The 14,937-nt window shown below is 42.0% G+C and overlaps 1 protein-coding gene across 3 annotated transcripts in view; it reads left to right on the forward strand.

Annotated features, from left to right (window-relative positions):
* ncalda (neurocalcin delta a) overlaps positions 1-14,748 on the forward strand; it is a 65,609-nt gene extending 50,861 nt beyond the window's left edge. For all 3 annotated transcript variants that reach the window (XM_004560047.4, XM_004560046.4, XM_004560045.4), the window contains 4 exons: positions 770-1,179; positions 7,894-7,999; positions 8,946-9,065; positions 12,636-14,748. In XM_004560047.4, the coding sequence (XP_004560104.1) occupies positions 802-1,179; positions 7,894-7,999; positions 8,946-9,043 (582 nt within the window). In that variant the 5' untranslated portion in view covers positions 770-801 and the 3' untranslated portion in view covers positions 9,044-9,065; positions 12,636-14,748. The remainder of the gene's footprint in view (positions 1-769; positions 1,180-7,893; positions 8,000-8,945; positions 9,066-12,635) is intronic.
* Positions 14,749-14,937: the final 189 nt, after the last annotated feature.

Genomic DNA, 14,937 nt, shown 5'->3' on the forward strand with positions numbered 1-14,937 from the left:
CTAAAACTCCTGGCAAGGAATTTTTAGGTTAAGTTAGGAGCTCTCTGAGAGGATTCTCAGAATCTTTAGGGATACGGGCCCTGGACCGCAAACACTGATATCACAAGTTCCAGGAAGACAATAGAGAAATTGTCTTTCTCGAGAGGTTATGAATCTGAACGATGTTTGTTAAGCAGATCAGTCTCCAAATCATTTGACTGTACTGCCTTTTCCTTCCAGCGCATCTAAGCCAGTTAAGTGTGTTTGCGGAGATTTTATAGAGTAATTAAATCCATGTACTTTTGGTGCTGTGTGCACTCAGGGTCCACAGAGCTATTTTTATTTTCCATGGAAAGTTCCATTAGTTTTAAAAAAGGAGTGATCAACGTAACGTCTGAGGGGCTTGCTTACATTTTTGCTTCATATCAGGCGAAGCTACTAAAGGAGACAGCAGCTAGCTCATCTGTGTAGCTGATAGTCCAAATATGAACTTGTGCTTTATAAAGAAAAACAGACACATTTGATTTTACTAGTTGATAACACAGCACAGGTCTAAACTGAGCAACTCTTCAGTGGAAAAATGTATGCAACAGTCGCCCTTGCAAAACTTTTTTTCATTGAATGTCTCACACTAATAGACATTTGTTCTTCGTGGATGTGTAACATGACTCATGGAGTTATGGGAAAATACAAAGATGGTTGCAGCGGTTAACGCTAAAAGCACTAGAAAATACATTATTACTTTTGTCACATCTCAAAATCAAGCTCGTTGTCTTCTCTGTGTTCCCAGCTGTGAGCTGAGTGATTGACAGGACCGACGACATGGGGAAGCAGAACAGCAAGCTCCGCCCTGAGGTGATGCAGGACCTGCTGGAGAGCACCGACTTCACCGAGCACGAGATCCAGGAGTGGTACAAGGGCTTCCTCAGGGACTGCCCCAGCGGGAACCTCTCCATGGAGGAGTTCAAGAAGATCTACGGTAACTTCTTCCCCTACGGAGACGCTTCAAAGTTCGCCGAACACGTCTTCCGCACGTTCGACGCTAACGGGGATGGGACAATAGACTTTCGGGAGTTTATCATCGCGCTGAGTGTGACGTCGCGCGGCAAGCTGGAGCAGAAGCTGAAATGGGCCTTCAGTATGTACGACCTGGACGGGAACGGGTACATCAGTAAAGCTGAGATGCTGGAGATTGTGCAGGTGAGTCTTCTGTGTAGATTGTGGAAAAGTGTCTAAAATACAGAAAATTTCCTACCAAGGAGAACATCTAACATCACTGTGGCCTCCAGCACTCTTCATGGTGCTGGATGTGACTCCACATTGACATGATTTTTGAGAGCTACGTCATTCAGGCCCTTATTTATTGCCAGCATTAAAATGTCAGTGTACTTAAAAGGTACACTTGGATTGATTGGAAACATTCATTGTGCTGCCAAGTAAAAGCAGTTTTGGAAACAGTCAGAGATTAATTAGCTCAGCTCCATCTTATATATGGCTTGTAGCCCTGTCATGATAGGAGAAGAGCAGATTTTCCCTCTGCTCCACACCTTTTACAGGAACAAATGGAACTCGGGCTCAGCCTAATCCACACTGGCTACATCGCTTTCAGTATCCTTTTGGCTTGCAGGTTCTATTATTTCTTGCCCTGTCATGTTTGAGTGCATGTTTCACCAGAATAAGCTACAGCGCTGGGCAGATGAGGAGGCACGTCTGTATTAAATCACACTGCTTGCTCACCTGTTGTTATTTATTAAGATAATGAAGGCAGACTAAAAAGCGCAGCACACTATGCAGACTTTCAAACGTCCAAGAAAGAAAAGGAAATAAAAGAAACAGATGAAATGCAATACAAACTCTGATCATTTTGAAATAAGCCACATTTTGTTTTTCTGTGAAAAATTCAACAGCTGCTTTCTGATCCGTGTAGCCAGGTACAGCTCACCTTTAAGACAGAAAAGCAGGATAAAAGCCGAGCGTGGGTGGCATTTCCTGCAAAAGCCTTTCGTGTAAACAGACTATTTCATGTACACACGCACAAACACAGTTTATATTTGACTTCCTTCACAATTACATGCCGGCCAGTCTCTCCCACTGCAGTTTCACTCAAATTACTCTCATCAGATCTTCAGTGTGTGAGCCATTTTCAAAACAGGCCATTTATGTTGTGTATCCTGATAATGAGGGGAAGGCGGGATGGAGGAAGAACAGGAAGCAATGAGAAGAAGCAATTATTTTTTACAGATTAACCCAAAAGGAATGCAGTGTGTGCGCATTTGTGACTATACATCTGTGTGTGTTACTATGGCTCTATATGGCTGAGGAGGAGGTGACTAAAAGGAATTAAGCAGTGATATATTGGTGGATAATTGTAATGAAATAAAAACTGATACGTGCTAACATGGTCTGAATAGTTTAAGGCACAAGGCAGCTTGATGATATTTGTGTTTGGGGTGGTCTCTATGAGTCATCCCATCCAGCGTGCTGTGGATTAACTCTTTGTTGCCCTAAAAATGTTCATTCTGGCATCTATAATAATAAGTGCTGTGAATATAATTGATTTTCTTTTCACCAATGCATGGTGGCTTTACTTTCTCTCAGCACAATCTGAACCACCGTTTACATGACAATGCCTTAAACCTGAGCTAGCCAGGCTGTGTTGCTTCACCTATCATTGATTCAAGGCTAAATTAGTCCCATTACTTTAAGACCACTATTAGTCAGACTTCACACTGGCACTTCTTTCTACACACTGACGCCATAAACCCTCTGCCCATTTTCCAGTAAAAGGTGTCACTGTTCACAAGGACAAAAGAACAGAAAGCAGTGACTCAGATGCTCGCGTCTATTCAGCTGATGTGAATATGAATGAATTTTGAAGGAGCACGTGTGAGTGCAAGTATGCTGCAAATGGTAACGCTTTAAGAAGTGCATGATTATGAAGAACTCTGTGCCATCTTAACTTTTTAGTGTCACGTGCAGACGTGCACGCTATGTTCATCTATTTTCGTCTTTGGCTTGTGGTCTGGTTTAGGGCCCCTTGCCTCTGCAGAGAAAAGGCTTGCTTTAATTCAGTTTAATTCAGCTTTATTTAAATCACGCCAATTCATAACAACAGTCGCCCAAAAGTGTTTTATATTGTAAGATAAAACCGCACATTATTAGAACAAAACCCCAACAATAAGACAGTGAACAAGCACTTGGTGAGAGTGGGAAGGAAGAACTCCCATTTAACAGGAAGAAACCTCAGTCAGGCTCAGGGAGGGGCAGCCATGGCCCGTGACCAGCTGAGGAAAAAGAGGAGAGATATTAGATAAAAGGCAAATCATAAGAGAGTAAGCCAGAGTTTAATAACTGCTGAAAATTACATGTATGAACACATAGGTGAGGTGAGGGACAAAGAAACACTCGGCATAAGCGTAAGCCCCCAGCAGGCTAGGCCTATTTCATCTTAACTATGGGAGGATTCAGGGAAACCTTAAGCCTTAACTATAACTTTCATCAAAGAGGAAAGTTTTAAGCCTAAGCTTAAAGGTAGACTGGGAGCTGGTTCCACAGAAGAGGGGTCTGGAAGCTCCAGGCTCTGCCTCTGATTTTGAAAACGTTATTTTAGAGAAAAGGTTTCAGACAGACCTTTAAAAGGAATTGCTAAAGTTAAAAAAGAATCCTTGAATCTGACTAAAGCCTTCAGATTAGTGTGATCACAGTCACACGCTGCTTCCAGTAGAATCAGACGGCAGATCCGACAGGTGACTCATAAAGGTAAATGCATTCATTTTCTCCTGTGTATCTGTGTCCTGGTGATAATGGTGAACGATTAACAGTAGTAGCCCTGCATCCAAGTGCCTGTAGACCTTTCTGGTTCCCTGATATTTCCAAGTAGCACCACCAGCACCAGCTCCCATGTATTGCTTGGTTTATTATATACATTATTGTCTAGCTCAGAATGAATTGCAATCACCTTGTTGGTCCAATGGCTGAATCTAGCACCATTATCACGTTTTAAATGTGCTTTACCAAATACCTCTAAAGATAAGACAGTGTCTTCAACCTCACATGTACAAATGGTGGCGTAGTAATGGTCAAAACTAGCTGGACGTATGTTAAACATGCTGAACGTCATCCAAACAGAGCCTTGTTCACTCAAGTACAATAATCACACGAGCTCTTCTGTCTTCTTTTGTGATCATTCATATTCTCCTCTATATTCATGTGAGAATATCTTATCTTAATATCACTTGCCAGTGCTTCACTCTAAGGACCCTGTCTGTTCCCCCACTGTGGTCTTCATATTTCCCATGCACTCTCGCCTCCGTTCGCCATTGTGCCTGGGAGCTCCAGCTTTTCCCAGCTAGCTAATGCTCTCTCCTGCAGAGAGTGTGTAAATGTTGGTGATGATCATAATTATCTTTGCTGTGAGAGTAATTGAATTGGATGGATCACCGCCAGCCCGGATCATGCTTTTCAGATAATGACAAAATCTGAACTCTGTCTCATCAATAGTTGATATCTACCCTCTGTCTACCTTTCATCTGAAACCAGGTGCCTTCAGCAGAGCAGACGAGCACAGAGGGACGTCCATTGTCTCCACTGGCAAAAAAGAAGATGGCAGAGAGCATTCATACTAGTAATTTAGGGACTGAACAGAATAGCAGAGTAGATGAATAGACGGCTGCTCGGGCGGATAAAGTCGCCGTGGGAAACATATTCAGCTATGGTGTGAGGGTGATACGAGAGACTCTGTGTTGTGTTTGTGTAGCTACTGCTGACCAACTCAAACGGTGCTCAGCCGGCTCCACAAATAAGTCTGACCAAGCTGAAGCCCTCCCTCACTCTTTGCATTTCTTCCTCTGTCAATGGTGCCTTTTTCACATCATTTCCTGTATTATACGGAGGGAAGGTAAAAACCAAGAGCCCTATGCAATCCTGCTTTTCTTCTCCTTCACTCTTACAAGTGGCTAGGTCTTTTTCTCTGTATTTGCCCTCACACACCTGTGCCTTTGTTTCTGGCTTCACTGGAGACATTATTGTGTGCTTGCTCAAGGCACATGAAAGAGCCTTCTCTCTCCCTGTGACATTCAGGCTGCACAATGGGTACTACTTAGATGGCTGAAGCTTGACTCTACAATTTTAAAAAAAAGAAACCTACACAGGTGCTACAGATAAATTATAAGAAATTTACTGGCGGAGGAGAAAAAAATGCCCAGGCTAAGTCCAGGAGATATAACAAGAATCCAAAGTAAGAGTGGGAAGTGAGAGTTGATATGGAGACAGGCAATTACTGTAGGGAGGATACAGCATTTGGCAGGGTGTCATATGTGAAGAGAAAGACCACAGAAAGACCTGACTTATTAAGACAAAGATTGTTGTCTTTGGATGCAGGGGAAGAAAGACAAAGGCTGAGGAACTGGCTTTACTTTTGGTTTAGGAGGCTAACTCGGGTAAAGCCGGTGTTATTCAGTAACATGACAGGTAGCCTCTAAATTTATCACAGTATTTCTAGAAAATTTGCAGTAACAAAAAGTGTGACTATGTAGGAAAAAATACTCACTTTTCCAATGAACAACTGTCACTGATGACACACTTCCTAATTTGAAATGTCAGTCTAATGAAATAACGTATGAGCACATTTAAAAGGAAGCTTAAGAATAATGAACAATCTCTCATTTCTGTGGTAATTTCATTGTAATTGGAGATAAATTATCTGAATTTCAGGAGACAACACCTCCAAACACGCCCCTTCTGGTTTTTTCTATATTCGACTATTAGTCGAGGCCATGGTTCTCAGCCGGGAAAAAAAATGAATTTATAACTGCTGAAATCCAAGGCCCAGTGAAGCTAAAGCTCTCGTTGGTAGTCCTTGTTCTGCGGTATTTTCCTCCTACTTGCAACAGAGCTCCAAAGAAAAAGATGCCTCGGCTGTTGAATGATGTCATCTTCAGTGAAGTCGTAAGTGAGACAGGAAGGGCCGAGGTTAGTTGGTTAGCAGTGATTAAACCTTTAAAATAAGAAGTAGAAGATTGTCCTCTGGTGTTGGCTTCTTATATAGAGCCTGTTCAAAACATGAAACACACCAAACGAATCCAATTATTACAAAGGTTGTTGGGGCAACCAAATTGAGTGCACAGACCAGTATAGTTTGTTCCCTGATGAAGCTGAAGCAAACAATAGTTTACTGGAAAAACCAAAAGGTGGAATTTCCAAGTATCGTATTCACAGAATCATCCTTTTAGAAAGTTCTGAAGAAAAATCCTCCGACTCTCTTGGGCTCAGCGTCCTTAGCTTCACACGTCGCTTCACTTCTTACTGGCTGCTTGTAATTTGGGGATTTAGAAATGTGAGCTTATTGTACAGCGTGTTGCTTCGCTGGATTAGATGAGCAGCTAAATCCCTAACATGCAACACCAGCTCACTTTACTCACAGCACCTCAAAGGATGCCAATTAATAACAGACCCATCTCCAAAGTGAAGTCACTCTGGCTGCTTCTTGTCCCTGAACTCCCGAGCTGCCCTGCCGCTTTGGTAATAGGCAGCATAACCAGCACCTATATAAAGCTCTGGCTGCACTGTAATCACAATCATCCCTCATCTGTTCACATGTCAGCTCCCATTCCCCTCAAAACCGCCTCCTTATTAGAGACAGAGTGGGCTGTGATTTCACTGTTTACTGCCAAACAGCCTGCAATGCAACAGAAAGCAAAGGAGACACAACACTGATAAATAGACTGCGTGTTGGTCTCCAAGCCTCGCTACCTAAAGCGCAAATACGCAGTCACAGCGCGGCGACGCAGTGCAACAAGCTGGCATATTGGAATCACTTCTGAACAGGTGGACATACTGTGGAAATATGCTCAATAACCGGCGTGTTTGTCACCATAAATGTCCCTAATATCAATAAAGCAAATATCACAGGGGACTCTCTGGGGTTTTACGCTCTCAGCTCGAGAGTGATTTCCAAACGGTGATTTCTGTTAACTCTGTCAAGGCACGCTACAGCAGGACAAAGTGGAAGGCCTTGTTGCTTTTGGTCTGAGTGGATGTTGAGTATAACAAGCCGAGTAAAAGCAGCAGGGATTTTGAAGGCTGAAAAGAAAAGTACTGCTAGCATTAACTAAGACTTCAGCTTTGGAAAGGAAAGCAATAAAAACTCCAATTTGATTACCTGCAGTATGATAAAGTTAACGTGTGTTTGTATATTCTGTTATATAATCACTGCGTGATTGCCCCCCCCGCAACCCTCAACTGGATAAGTAGTTAAGTGAAAGGACGAATGGATGGACAAACCAGGGGGTATATGTGCGAGGGACAGCCAATCACAATGTTTAGTTTAAATAAGCATTATTATGAACTGCGAATTATGCAAAGCTACTCTAGTGGTGTCCAAAAGTAAGATTATGTAGTTGCAAATGTGGTAACCTTTAAAAAAGCAGGGAGTGAGCTATTCAAACTGTAGTTTTGTAGTAGAGTTTTTATAATGACCCAGAAAGTCTCCTAGTTACAAAAATAGAATAGACGATCTCTTACAAAACTGAACAGGTCAAAATCTTCAGCACATAGACTGCGTCAGGAATCCCTCCTTTTGCCATACATTATCTACAGCCTGCAAAACAGACCTCACACTCAGCTGTTCATTGTTTAATCAGCAGTGAAAATAAGCAATAAAGCATTCAGTAAATGTTTTTAAAAAGACACTAAACATCTCCAATCACATAACGCAAGATACACGCAGGCAGAAGCAGACAAGAGGTTTCAGCAGATCTGCTGCGACAATGAAAAGTCGTGTCAACCAATAGAAAAATGCCGGCCAGAATCACGCCTGTCAGCTGCAATCATTTTCAAATGTGTGTGAGATTCTACAGCTGAAGGCATAAATTAGTACCTGGCTCATCTGACCTTACTGTGTGTGTCTCTCTGTAGGCGATATATAAGATGGTGTCGTCCGTGATGAAGATGCCCGAGGATGAGTCGACACCTGAGAAGAGGACAGAGAAGATCTTCAGGCAGATGGACACCAACAGAGACGGTAAGAAGTACTCTGATGTAGCATTTACTTCCAGTAGTTTTAACTTTCAGCATAAAAGCATGAAATTATCCACACTTCACACAGCCTAGTTTATAAAGTGCACAAAGACTATTATTCCCTGTGTATTGATCTTTGATCTCTCTCACTGATAATTGCTTTAGGATGTTTATCACTCTGGATGAAAAGTTTGTTGTTTGAGTGATTCCATCCAACTACCACCTGATTAGCTGTCACCAAAGTCTTCTTTAATACGAGATAAAGAAGCTCTGCTCTGCCAGCACCGTTCACATACGTCACACTTGAGATTCACACACAGTTAGACTTGGATGCTTGTGCAGCTCTCTGATGCATCAGTAATGCTCTGTGTCGTGATCCTTCAGCACAGGAGAGGCACAAATAAGGCAGGAGGAAGAGAAAGATGGATGATGGTGCTGGGTGGGGCAGTGATGGAGAGGAAAAGGGAGAAAAATGGGAGCAAGATGATGCGAGAGCAAGAGAGCGCAATGACTAAAGCATGGAAGAGTCTTTTACTTCTTGTAATGAGAATCACAAGTGGAGAGCAACTCGTGGGGAGATAGCTGTAGTCTGTCTGTTAGTGATCAGAGAAGAGAGGACCTGTCTCAACACTGCCACCTTTTGGTGAGAAGTGGAACATATTAGGATGTACCGTTCATGTTGTAAAGCCTCTGAACTAAAGATGCTACCAAATAAGCATAAGAGATTAACCCTGAAATTGTTATAATCTCACTTAAAATGTTAATGGACTCAACACAGTCACACTTGCCAGACAAATGCAGGAACATTTCCTGTTTGAGGATTTTCTTCACCAGTGTGTTGCACTTTATCTCACACTGTTTTGGTATATATGCTTCTTTCTTCTTCAGCTTTATGCTGTGGACGTAAATATGAATGATAAAAAGATCATTTCTGTTCTGATTTTTTTCAGGCAAACTGTCTCTGGAAGAGTTCATCAAAGGAGCAAAGAGCGACCCCTCCATCGTGCGCCTGTTGCAGTGTGACCCCAGCAGTGCTGGACAGTTCTAAATCTGAGGCATCGACACAACCTGTAAGGCTCCTTTAAGCAGTAAAATTCACTTCTGTCTCTGTCTTTGAAGTTAAAGTTAAGTTAAATGTAAATTTAAACTTGAGAGTGTAAAAAAGAAACACCGATCCAACAAAGAGTGCTCAGTTTAGAGTCGTGCTGTTCGCGCTGACGGTGCTGCTGTGTGGTCGGATCGGTGGAGGGCTGAGGTTCAACCTCAGGAACAAACGCGCTTCTCCTACGAGCGGTTTTGCCTTGCAGGCAGAGAAGACGTCTGCTGGAGGGAATCTATTCCGAGGCTGCGTGCGCAGTGTAGGATGTGGGATGGGTCATCCACAGTGTCAGTGACTTTGTGGCTGCATGTAATTCATGGACTGACATGAGAGACTTTGTAGGAGGTGGCCTGGTATTTTGGAGCAGGTGCTGATGCTCAGAAGAAGCTTCTTCTTTTTAAAGCCCCCGTGTGTAGGATAGCTACAATGTTTCTGTGAGCACCTCTCTCTTTTTTTCTGTCTTGATGGTTCTGAGCTTTCAGCAGGACCTGCGGCACTACAAGACAAACCTTCCCGGTGTCAGCTGTAACTTCGAGAGCCAAGAATCAGATAATGTGAAGAGGAGATCTGTGAGTCAACAGATGAGTTACAACAGCAATCTGACAGCAGAGTGTCACAAGATGAGGTTGTGGTGTGTTGAAATCAGTGGAGAAAGAGAAGCCTGGCAGTTCTCAGTGTTTGTGTATAGCACTGTGAGAATCATTGTCGTGTCATCATCACCTCTGCACTCTTCCCTGCAGCTGACAGCTGATGATGATTTCTGTAGGTTTCCCCAGCCGTCCTTTCTCACAGAGCTGCTGTAGAGCATAACCAGACAGAATTTTTCATGCTAAAAGCTTTAAGATGTTGGAAGATTCTTCCAAATGTATTTTGCACAGAAAAAACACTGCAGACTTTATTCTCAATCACCTGGATAATATGAATTAAAATATATCAAAACTCTTTTTGCTGTTTCACAGCCTACAGTCATTTGTTGAAGTTTCCAGCAAGCCTCACACACGTCTCCTGAGCAATCCCAGCACATTCTTCTTTGGAGAATCTCTCAAGCTCCTCCATATTTCATGGTCTTCAGTTCACCCCACAGATTTTCAGTATGGGCTTTGTGCAAGAAAGCCATTAATGTTCACATTGGTCTTCCGGAGGTAGTTCTTCATCAGTTGTTGTGTTGAATGTCAAAGCGATGACCCAGAGCCGGTTTTGCTGGTGACTGCTTGAAGTTTTCTCTGAAAATCTTCACATAGGCTTCTTTCTTCATGATTCCTTCCACATTGAAAGGATTCCCAGTTCCAGATGCACTGAAGCATCCCAAAGAGTGTTACCAAAGAGCTCTAGTTTCATCTCATCTTTCCAAAGCGGATGTTTCCAGTAAGCATAATCTTCTTCCGTGTTGTCCTTAACATACTTGACTCAGGCTTGAAGTTGTTCTCTTCTGCAGAAGTGGAGTTTTTCTTGGTCTGCAACCTCACAGTCCATTCCTGTGCAGAGTTCCAGTGATTGACTTATTCTGGGGACTAATAATGTTGGTTGTGATCATTTTTGTTTTTTCGGAAATAATTCTGTTAATGTGTGCAAATATAAATGCTATGCTATTTTAAAAATCCATTGCTTTAAAAAACTTTAAATTTTAATAGTTGTGGCTGTGACTGACAGATGAATGTGATACATTAGCTCAAATAAATGTCAAACAACTGGCATTTTTGTGCCAGCTGAGCGTTGGATTGACCAAAGAGATCCTGCAGACTGATAAACAAAGCTCTGGACTCAGAACTGAAACTGGTTGTGCCAACAAAGGGCAAAAAAACAATGCATCCTGTCTACATCCTGTGAGATTGTGGTGATACCCATACGCAGACTCCTTTTCCCCTCCCATCTTTAGCTGTGAATAGATGTGGACATGCCGTTATTCTCATCACTGGATCACAGTTTGCACCTCAGGTTATTAGACTGAATTAATTAGACTGATTAAAACAACATCAAAGGATAAAAGGAATTTGACTCTCGTGAAGCAGAGAGAAGGAAACACGTTAGTCTCAATCTGGAACCATGAACGGAAATCTAACTACCGAAGGAAAAAGCAACGGGGGGGTTCTACCTGGGATAAATATTCAAACTGCAAACGAGAAGCAAAAACAACACTTCACACTAAGAAAACAAGCTATTGCACACGACTGCAGCTATTTATGGCACCCACAGCCACCAACGATAACAAGACGCCCAATAAATGCAGAGCACGCAAATATTTTTGTAGTCAGGCTTTTGAATTTGCAAGTAAATGCTAGAATAGGTAGGTGTGTTTGCAAGAAAAAAGTATAATACGAAATTCAAGCCCCTTAAGAAGAATCCTCTGTTAAGTTCTTTCTCATCAAATGTCTCTCCTCCACTTCGCCTTATCAGCAAAACATTAGAAACGTGTTGTGAAGCATGTGTGAGGGCGCACATTACTCCTTCATAATAAGAGTTCACGTGTGGAAGAACACACTTACTGTTGTTATTGTTGTTGTTTTGAACTTCTGGCCTCTTGTGTTGTTGCCAGTTAATAGCAGTCCAAGTTCAGCACAGTACAAAACAAAACTGAACCGACAAACGACCAGTGAGAGAAAGTTAACGCGAGGAAGCACGAAATGTACCGTGAGCGAGTACGGCCTGTTCTGAAAATGAATTAGCAGATGTATCTGGTAGTAATTATATTTAATTCAATTAAAACAGAATTAAATGCTCTGTTTTAATTCACTGTCATAAACAGATCGAGAGGCTCTCAGTCGACGTAACCCTCTGGAATCAAACGGCGCGTCCAAGTCACATGACCAATTTAAGATGAGCTAGCAGCAAGACGCAGCCTCGCTGAGTCTCTGTTTCAGCTTGTGTTGAAAGTGCAAACATCAAACTGTAACAGCGCAGTTATAAGGAGTTTCATGCAAACAATAATAGACATGCTGATGTTGTCTCTGCTGTGGACACGTTTGTAACAGGGGCTTTTTAGACATTTTCTCATGTGATAATGATACGCTTCAACTATGTAAAGTAATACATACAAAAGCAAAAATGTTCTGAAACACATTCAGCGTTTTATTGTAGATAATCTCAAAAGAGTTTGGGGTTTCAGGTATTTATTTTAGTTTAATATTGCAAAGCACTGTTTGCCACCAGTGGCTGGTGCTGCTCTCCGCAGCTGCAGGGTGGGATTAGGGCTAGCACATCTGATCACTTACACCTCGCAGGGTTAACAGAATATTGACTGCAATCTTATCAACCTAGCCTGGCGTAATCTGCTCTAAAATGTGATAGCATATTCAAGTATGTAGGATTTTGTTTCCGGTCAGCAAACCGGGAAAAATGGGAAAAAGATTAGAGATTTAATTTAGATATGAGATAACGTGGGATTGCATCTCAACTGCTTTTATATTACCTGTAACAACACCAGCCTGCAACACATGGTTGAAGAAGTGGGAAGAAGCCCGGAAGTGTTGATCAAAAACGCTTCCATATTTTGAACATGTCAGCACCTGTGTGTGACTGTTGATCTTCATTTGTGTCTCCACAGTGCTTCTTTGGGGTGCTAAATGCCCACAACTCTCCACTGTGGAGAGTCTGATGATGAAGATTGACAGGATGATGAGGATGAAGAAGACAGGCCTTTCAATGTGCACTGAGGACTTTCACACAGGAGATGGCCACAGGAGCTACACTCTCAAATTTCCCAGCCCTCCCACACCCCTCTGTCAAGCCGTTTATCCGAAACCCTCCGAACTCCAACTAAGACTGATGTCCCATCAGGTTATTAAACCCCACTGATTGTAATTGCATTCCTCAGTTCTCCTATAGGCATTTCCAAGTTTAAAGAAGGTTTACAGTAGGTTGTACATACGCAGTATAAACTGGAGTCTCTGTATCAGTGTCTTTGCTTGACTCTCTGTAACCCCCCCAGGCTCCGGCCAGGGCCGCACAGAGCCTCCATCACTCTAACATGTATAATAGACAGAGTGTGCACAAGACCACGAGAGAGATGATGGTGTTTAGTACTGTAGGCAAGATCATTTTTATCTGCAGAGAAGACCTGTGAAGTTTGTCCTTCACTCGGAACGAGTACCGCTTTCCTCTTTTCTACTGTGAGAGTGTGTACGTGTGTTTGTGTATTTTTTTTTTCTTTTTTTGCAGACTTGATAGACTTTGTTTCATATTTTGTGCTGGGCCAACAAGAACATGTGATATTACGCTACTATGCATAAGCACCCTGATCAGTAGTTTTCATTTTGTGAGGTCTCGCTGAAGGATAGAAAGCGTCCCTCTGCTCCGTTGTCTGTGTTTCGCAGCGGCAACGCCGAGGCCGTCACCGCGCGCTAGCTTAAGGCAGAAATAGAAAAGTAGTCTTAACAAGTATTTGAGTACCGTGTAGATATTTTAAAGTGCATCTCTACATTTGTATAGCAAACCCATGTAGTCCAGAGCGCTCAGTGCTCAATGAACAAACGTCGTGAAATATTAATAATAATTTTTTTTTTTTAAATCTTTGTTTATTTAAGCTGTGGCGAGATATCGAGCATGCAAACCTTTTTTTCTTTTAATTGCGTGAAGAACAAAACCGCTTTTTCTTCACTTTTGATGTTTTTAAAGGCAGCATGTTGAACCAGTTGTCGGGTACGGGGGGGTAGACTAACATAGCACATATGCATGTGACTTACACGCATGTGTGTGTTCTTAGTGTGTGTTTATGGATATCAAACAAGACGGTAGCGCTATTCAGCCCTGTGCTCGCTTCTGTGTCGTCAGTGTTATTGACCGAGTGTGGATCGACAAAGCTGACGCGTCTGTAGGTTTACAGAAGAAGCTCTTTAGGTTGACTTCCCTGCACAACATCAGTGAGGCAACTGTAAACAAGCACTAAGCTATCAGAGCTGAGAGCTCCATCATTAAATCACCATCCAATCGTGTCTCCAACACGGCGCCACGTGACACACCGTGAGCAGCGGCCCCACAGTCTCACACGCAGGATAAATATCATAATTTCAATCCGTGCTCCTCTCCTTTGTCTCTCTATTCTTCACTCTGCTTTCAAAGAAAACCTGAAAAGAGAAAAACCAAACTTCTCCACCCCTGAATGTAACCCCGCCCTCCTCCAGGCCCCAGCCGAGCCGTTTCAGTAACTGCAACATGTTCCAATTAGAAAAAGCTTTGAATGTTCAGTATAATAACTGCTGTTTGGTTTTTTTATGTAAAGAGAAAAAAGATGCAGAGCAACAAACAGAATCACAACTACTGCAATGATACTGTCATAATGTGTCACATTTATTATTTTTTTATGATTTTTTTTTTTTTAAGAAAAACGCTGTCATGTGGATCGTTTCTGTTAAAACGTAAAGAAAGCATCTTGTGGTCAGGTGCCAAATAAAATAAAAAAAACAGTATTGTATAAATTTATACTGTACAATTGTTCAGCGTTGAACAAAATGTTTGTAATTGTTGCATTTTGTAGGTTTTGTATGGTATATTGTATTTAGTGACTACAGATTTGGAACACAGGATTCTGTTTTCTTCTTTTGGGGTCAAATTCAAAGGCAAGAATTAAATTTACAATATATTGTGTGCAAGTAATCATGTGGTGTTTGCTTAATTGTGGAATATTGTGGAATTAGATGATTAAAGTATTTAGGTTGTTACTTTTTCACCTCAGTGGCATCCTTGACTCACCACTCAAACCAGTGTTCCTACCTGCAAATAACTGTATCTCAGGCACTTTGTTACTGGCAGCCTGTTACCATCTTTAGTTGAGTCAACATAACATTACAAGATATTATTCGAGATAATCACTAATGAGGTGATTCCCAATAAGCTAATAGCAAAATGTT

Source organism: Maylandia zebra, linkage group LG11 (assembly GCF_041146795.1).
Source record: "Maylandia zebra isolate NMK-2024a linkage group LG11, Mzebra_GT3a, whole genome shotgun sequence".
Classification (NCBI taxonomy): domain Eukaryota; kingdom Metazoa; phylum Chordata; class Actinopteri; order Cichliformes; family Cichlidae; genus Maylandia; species Maylandia zebra.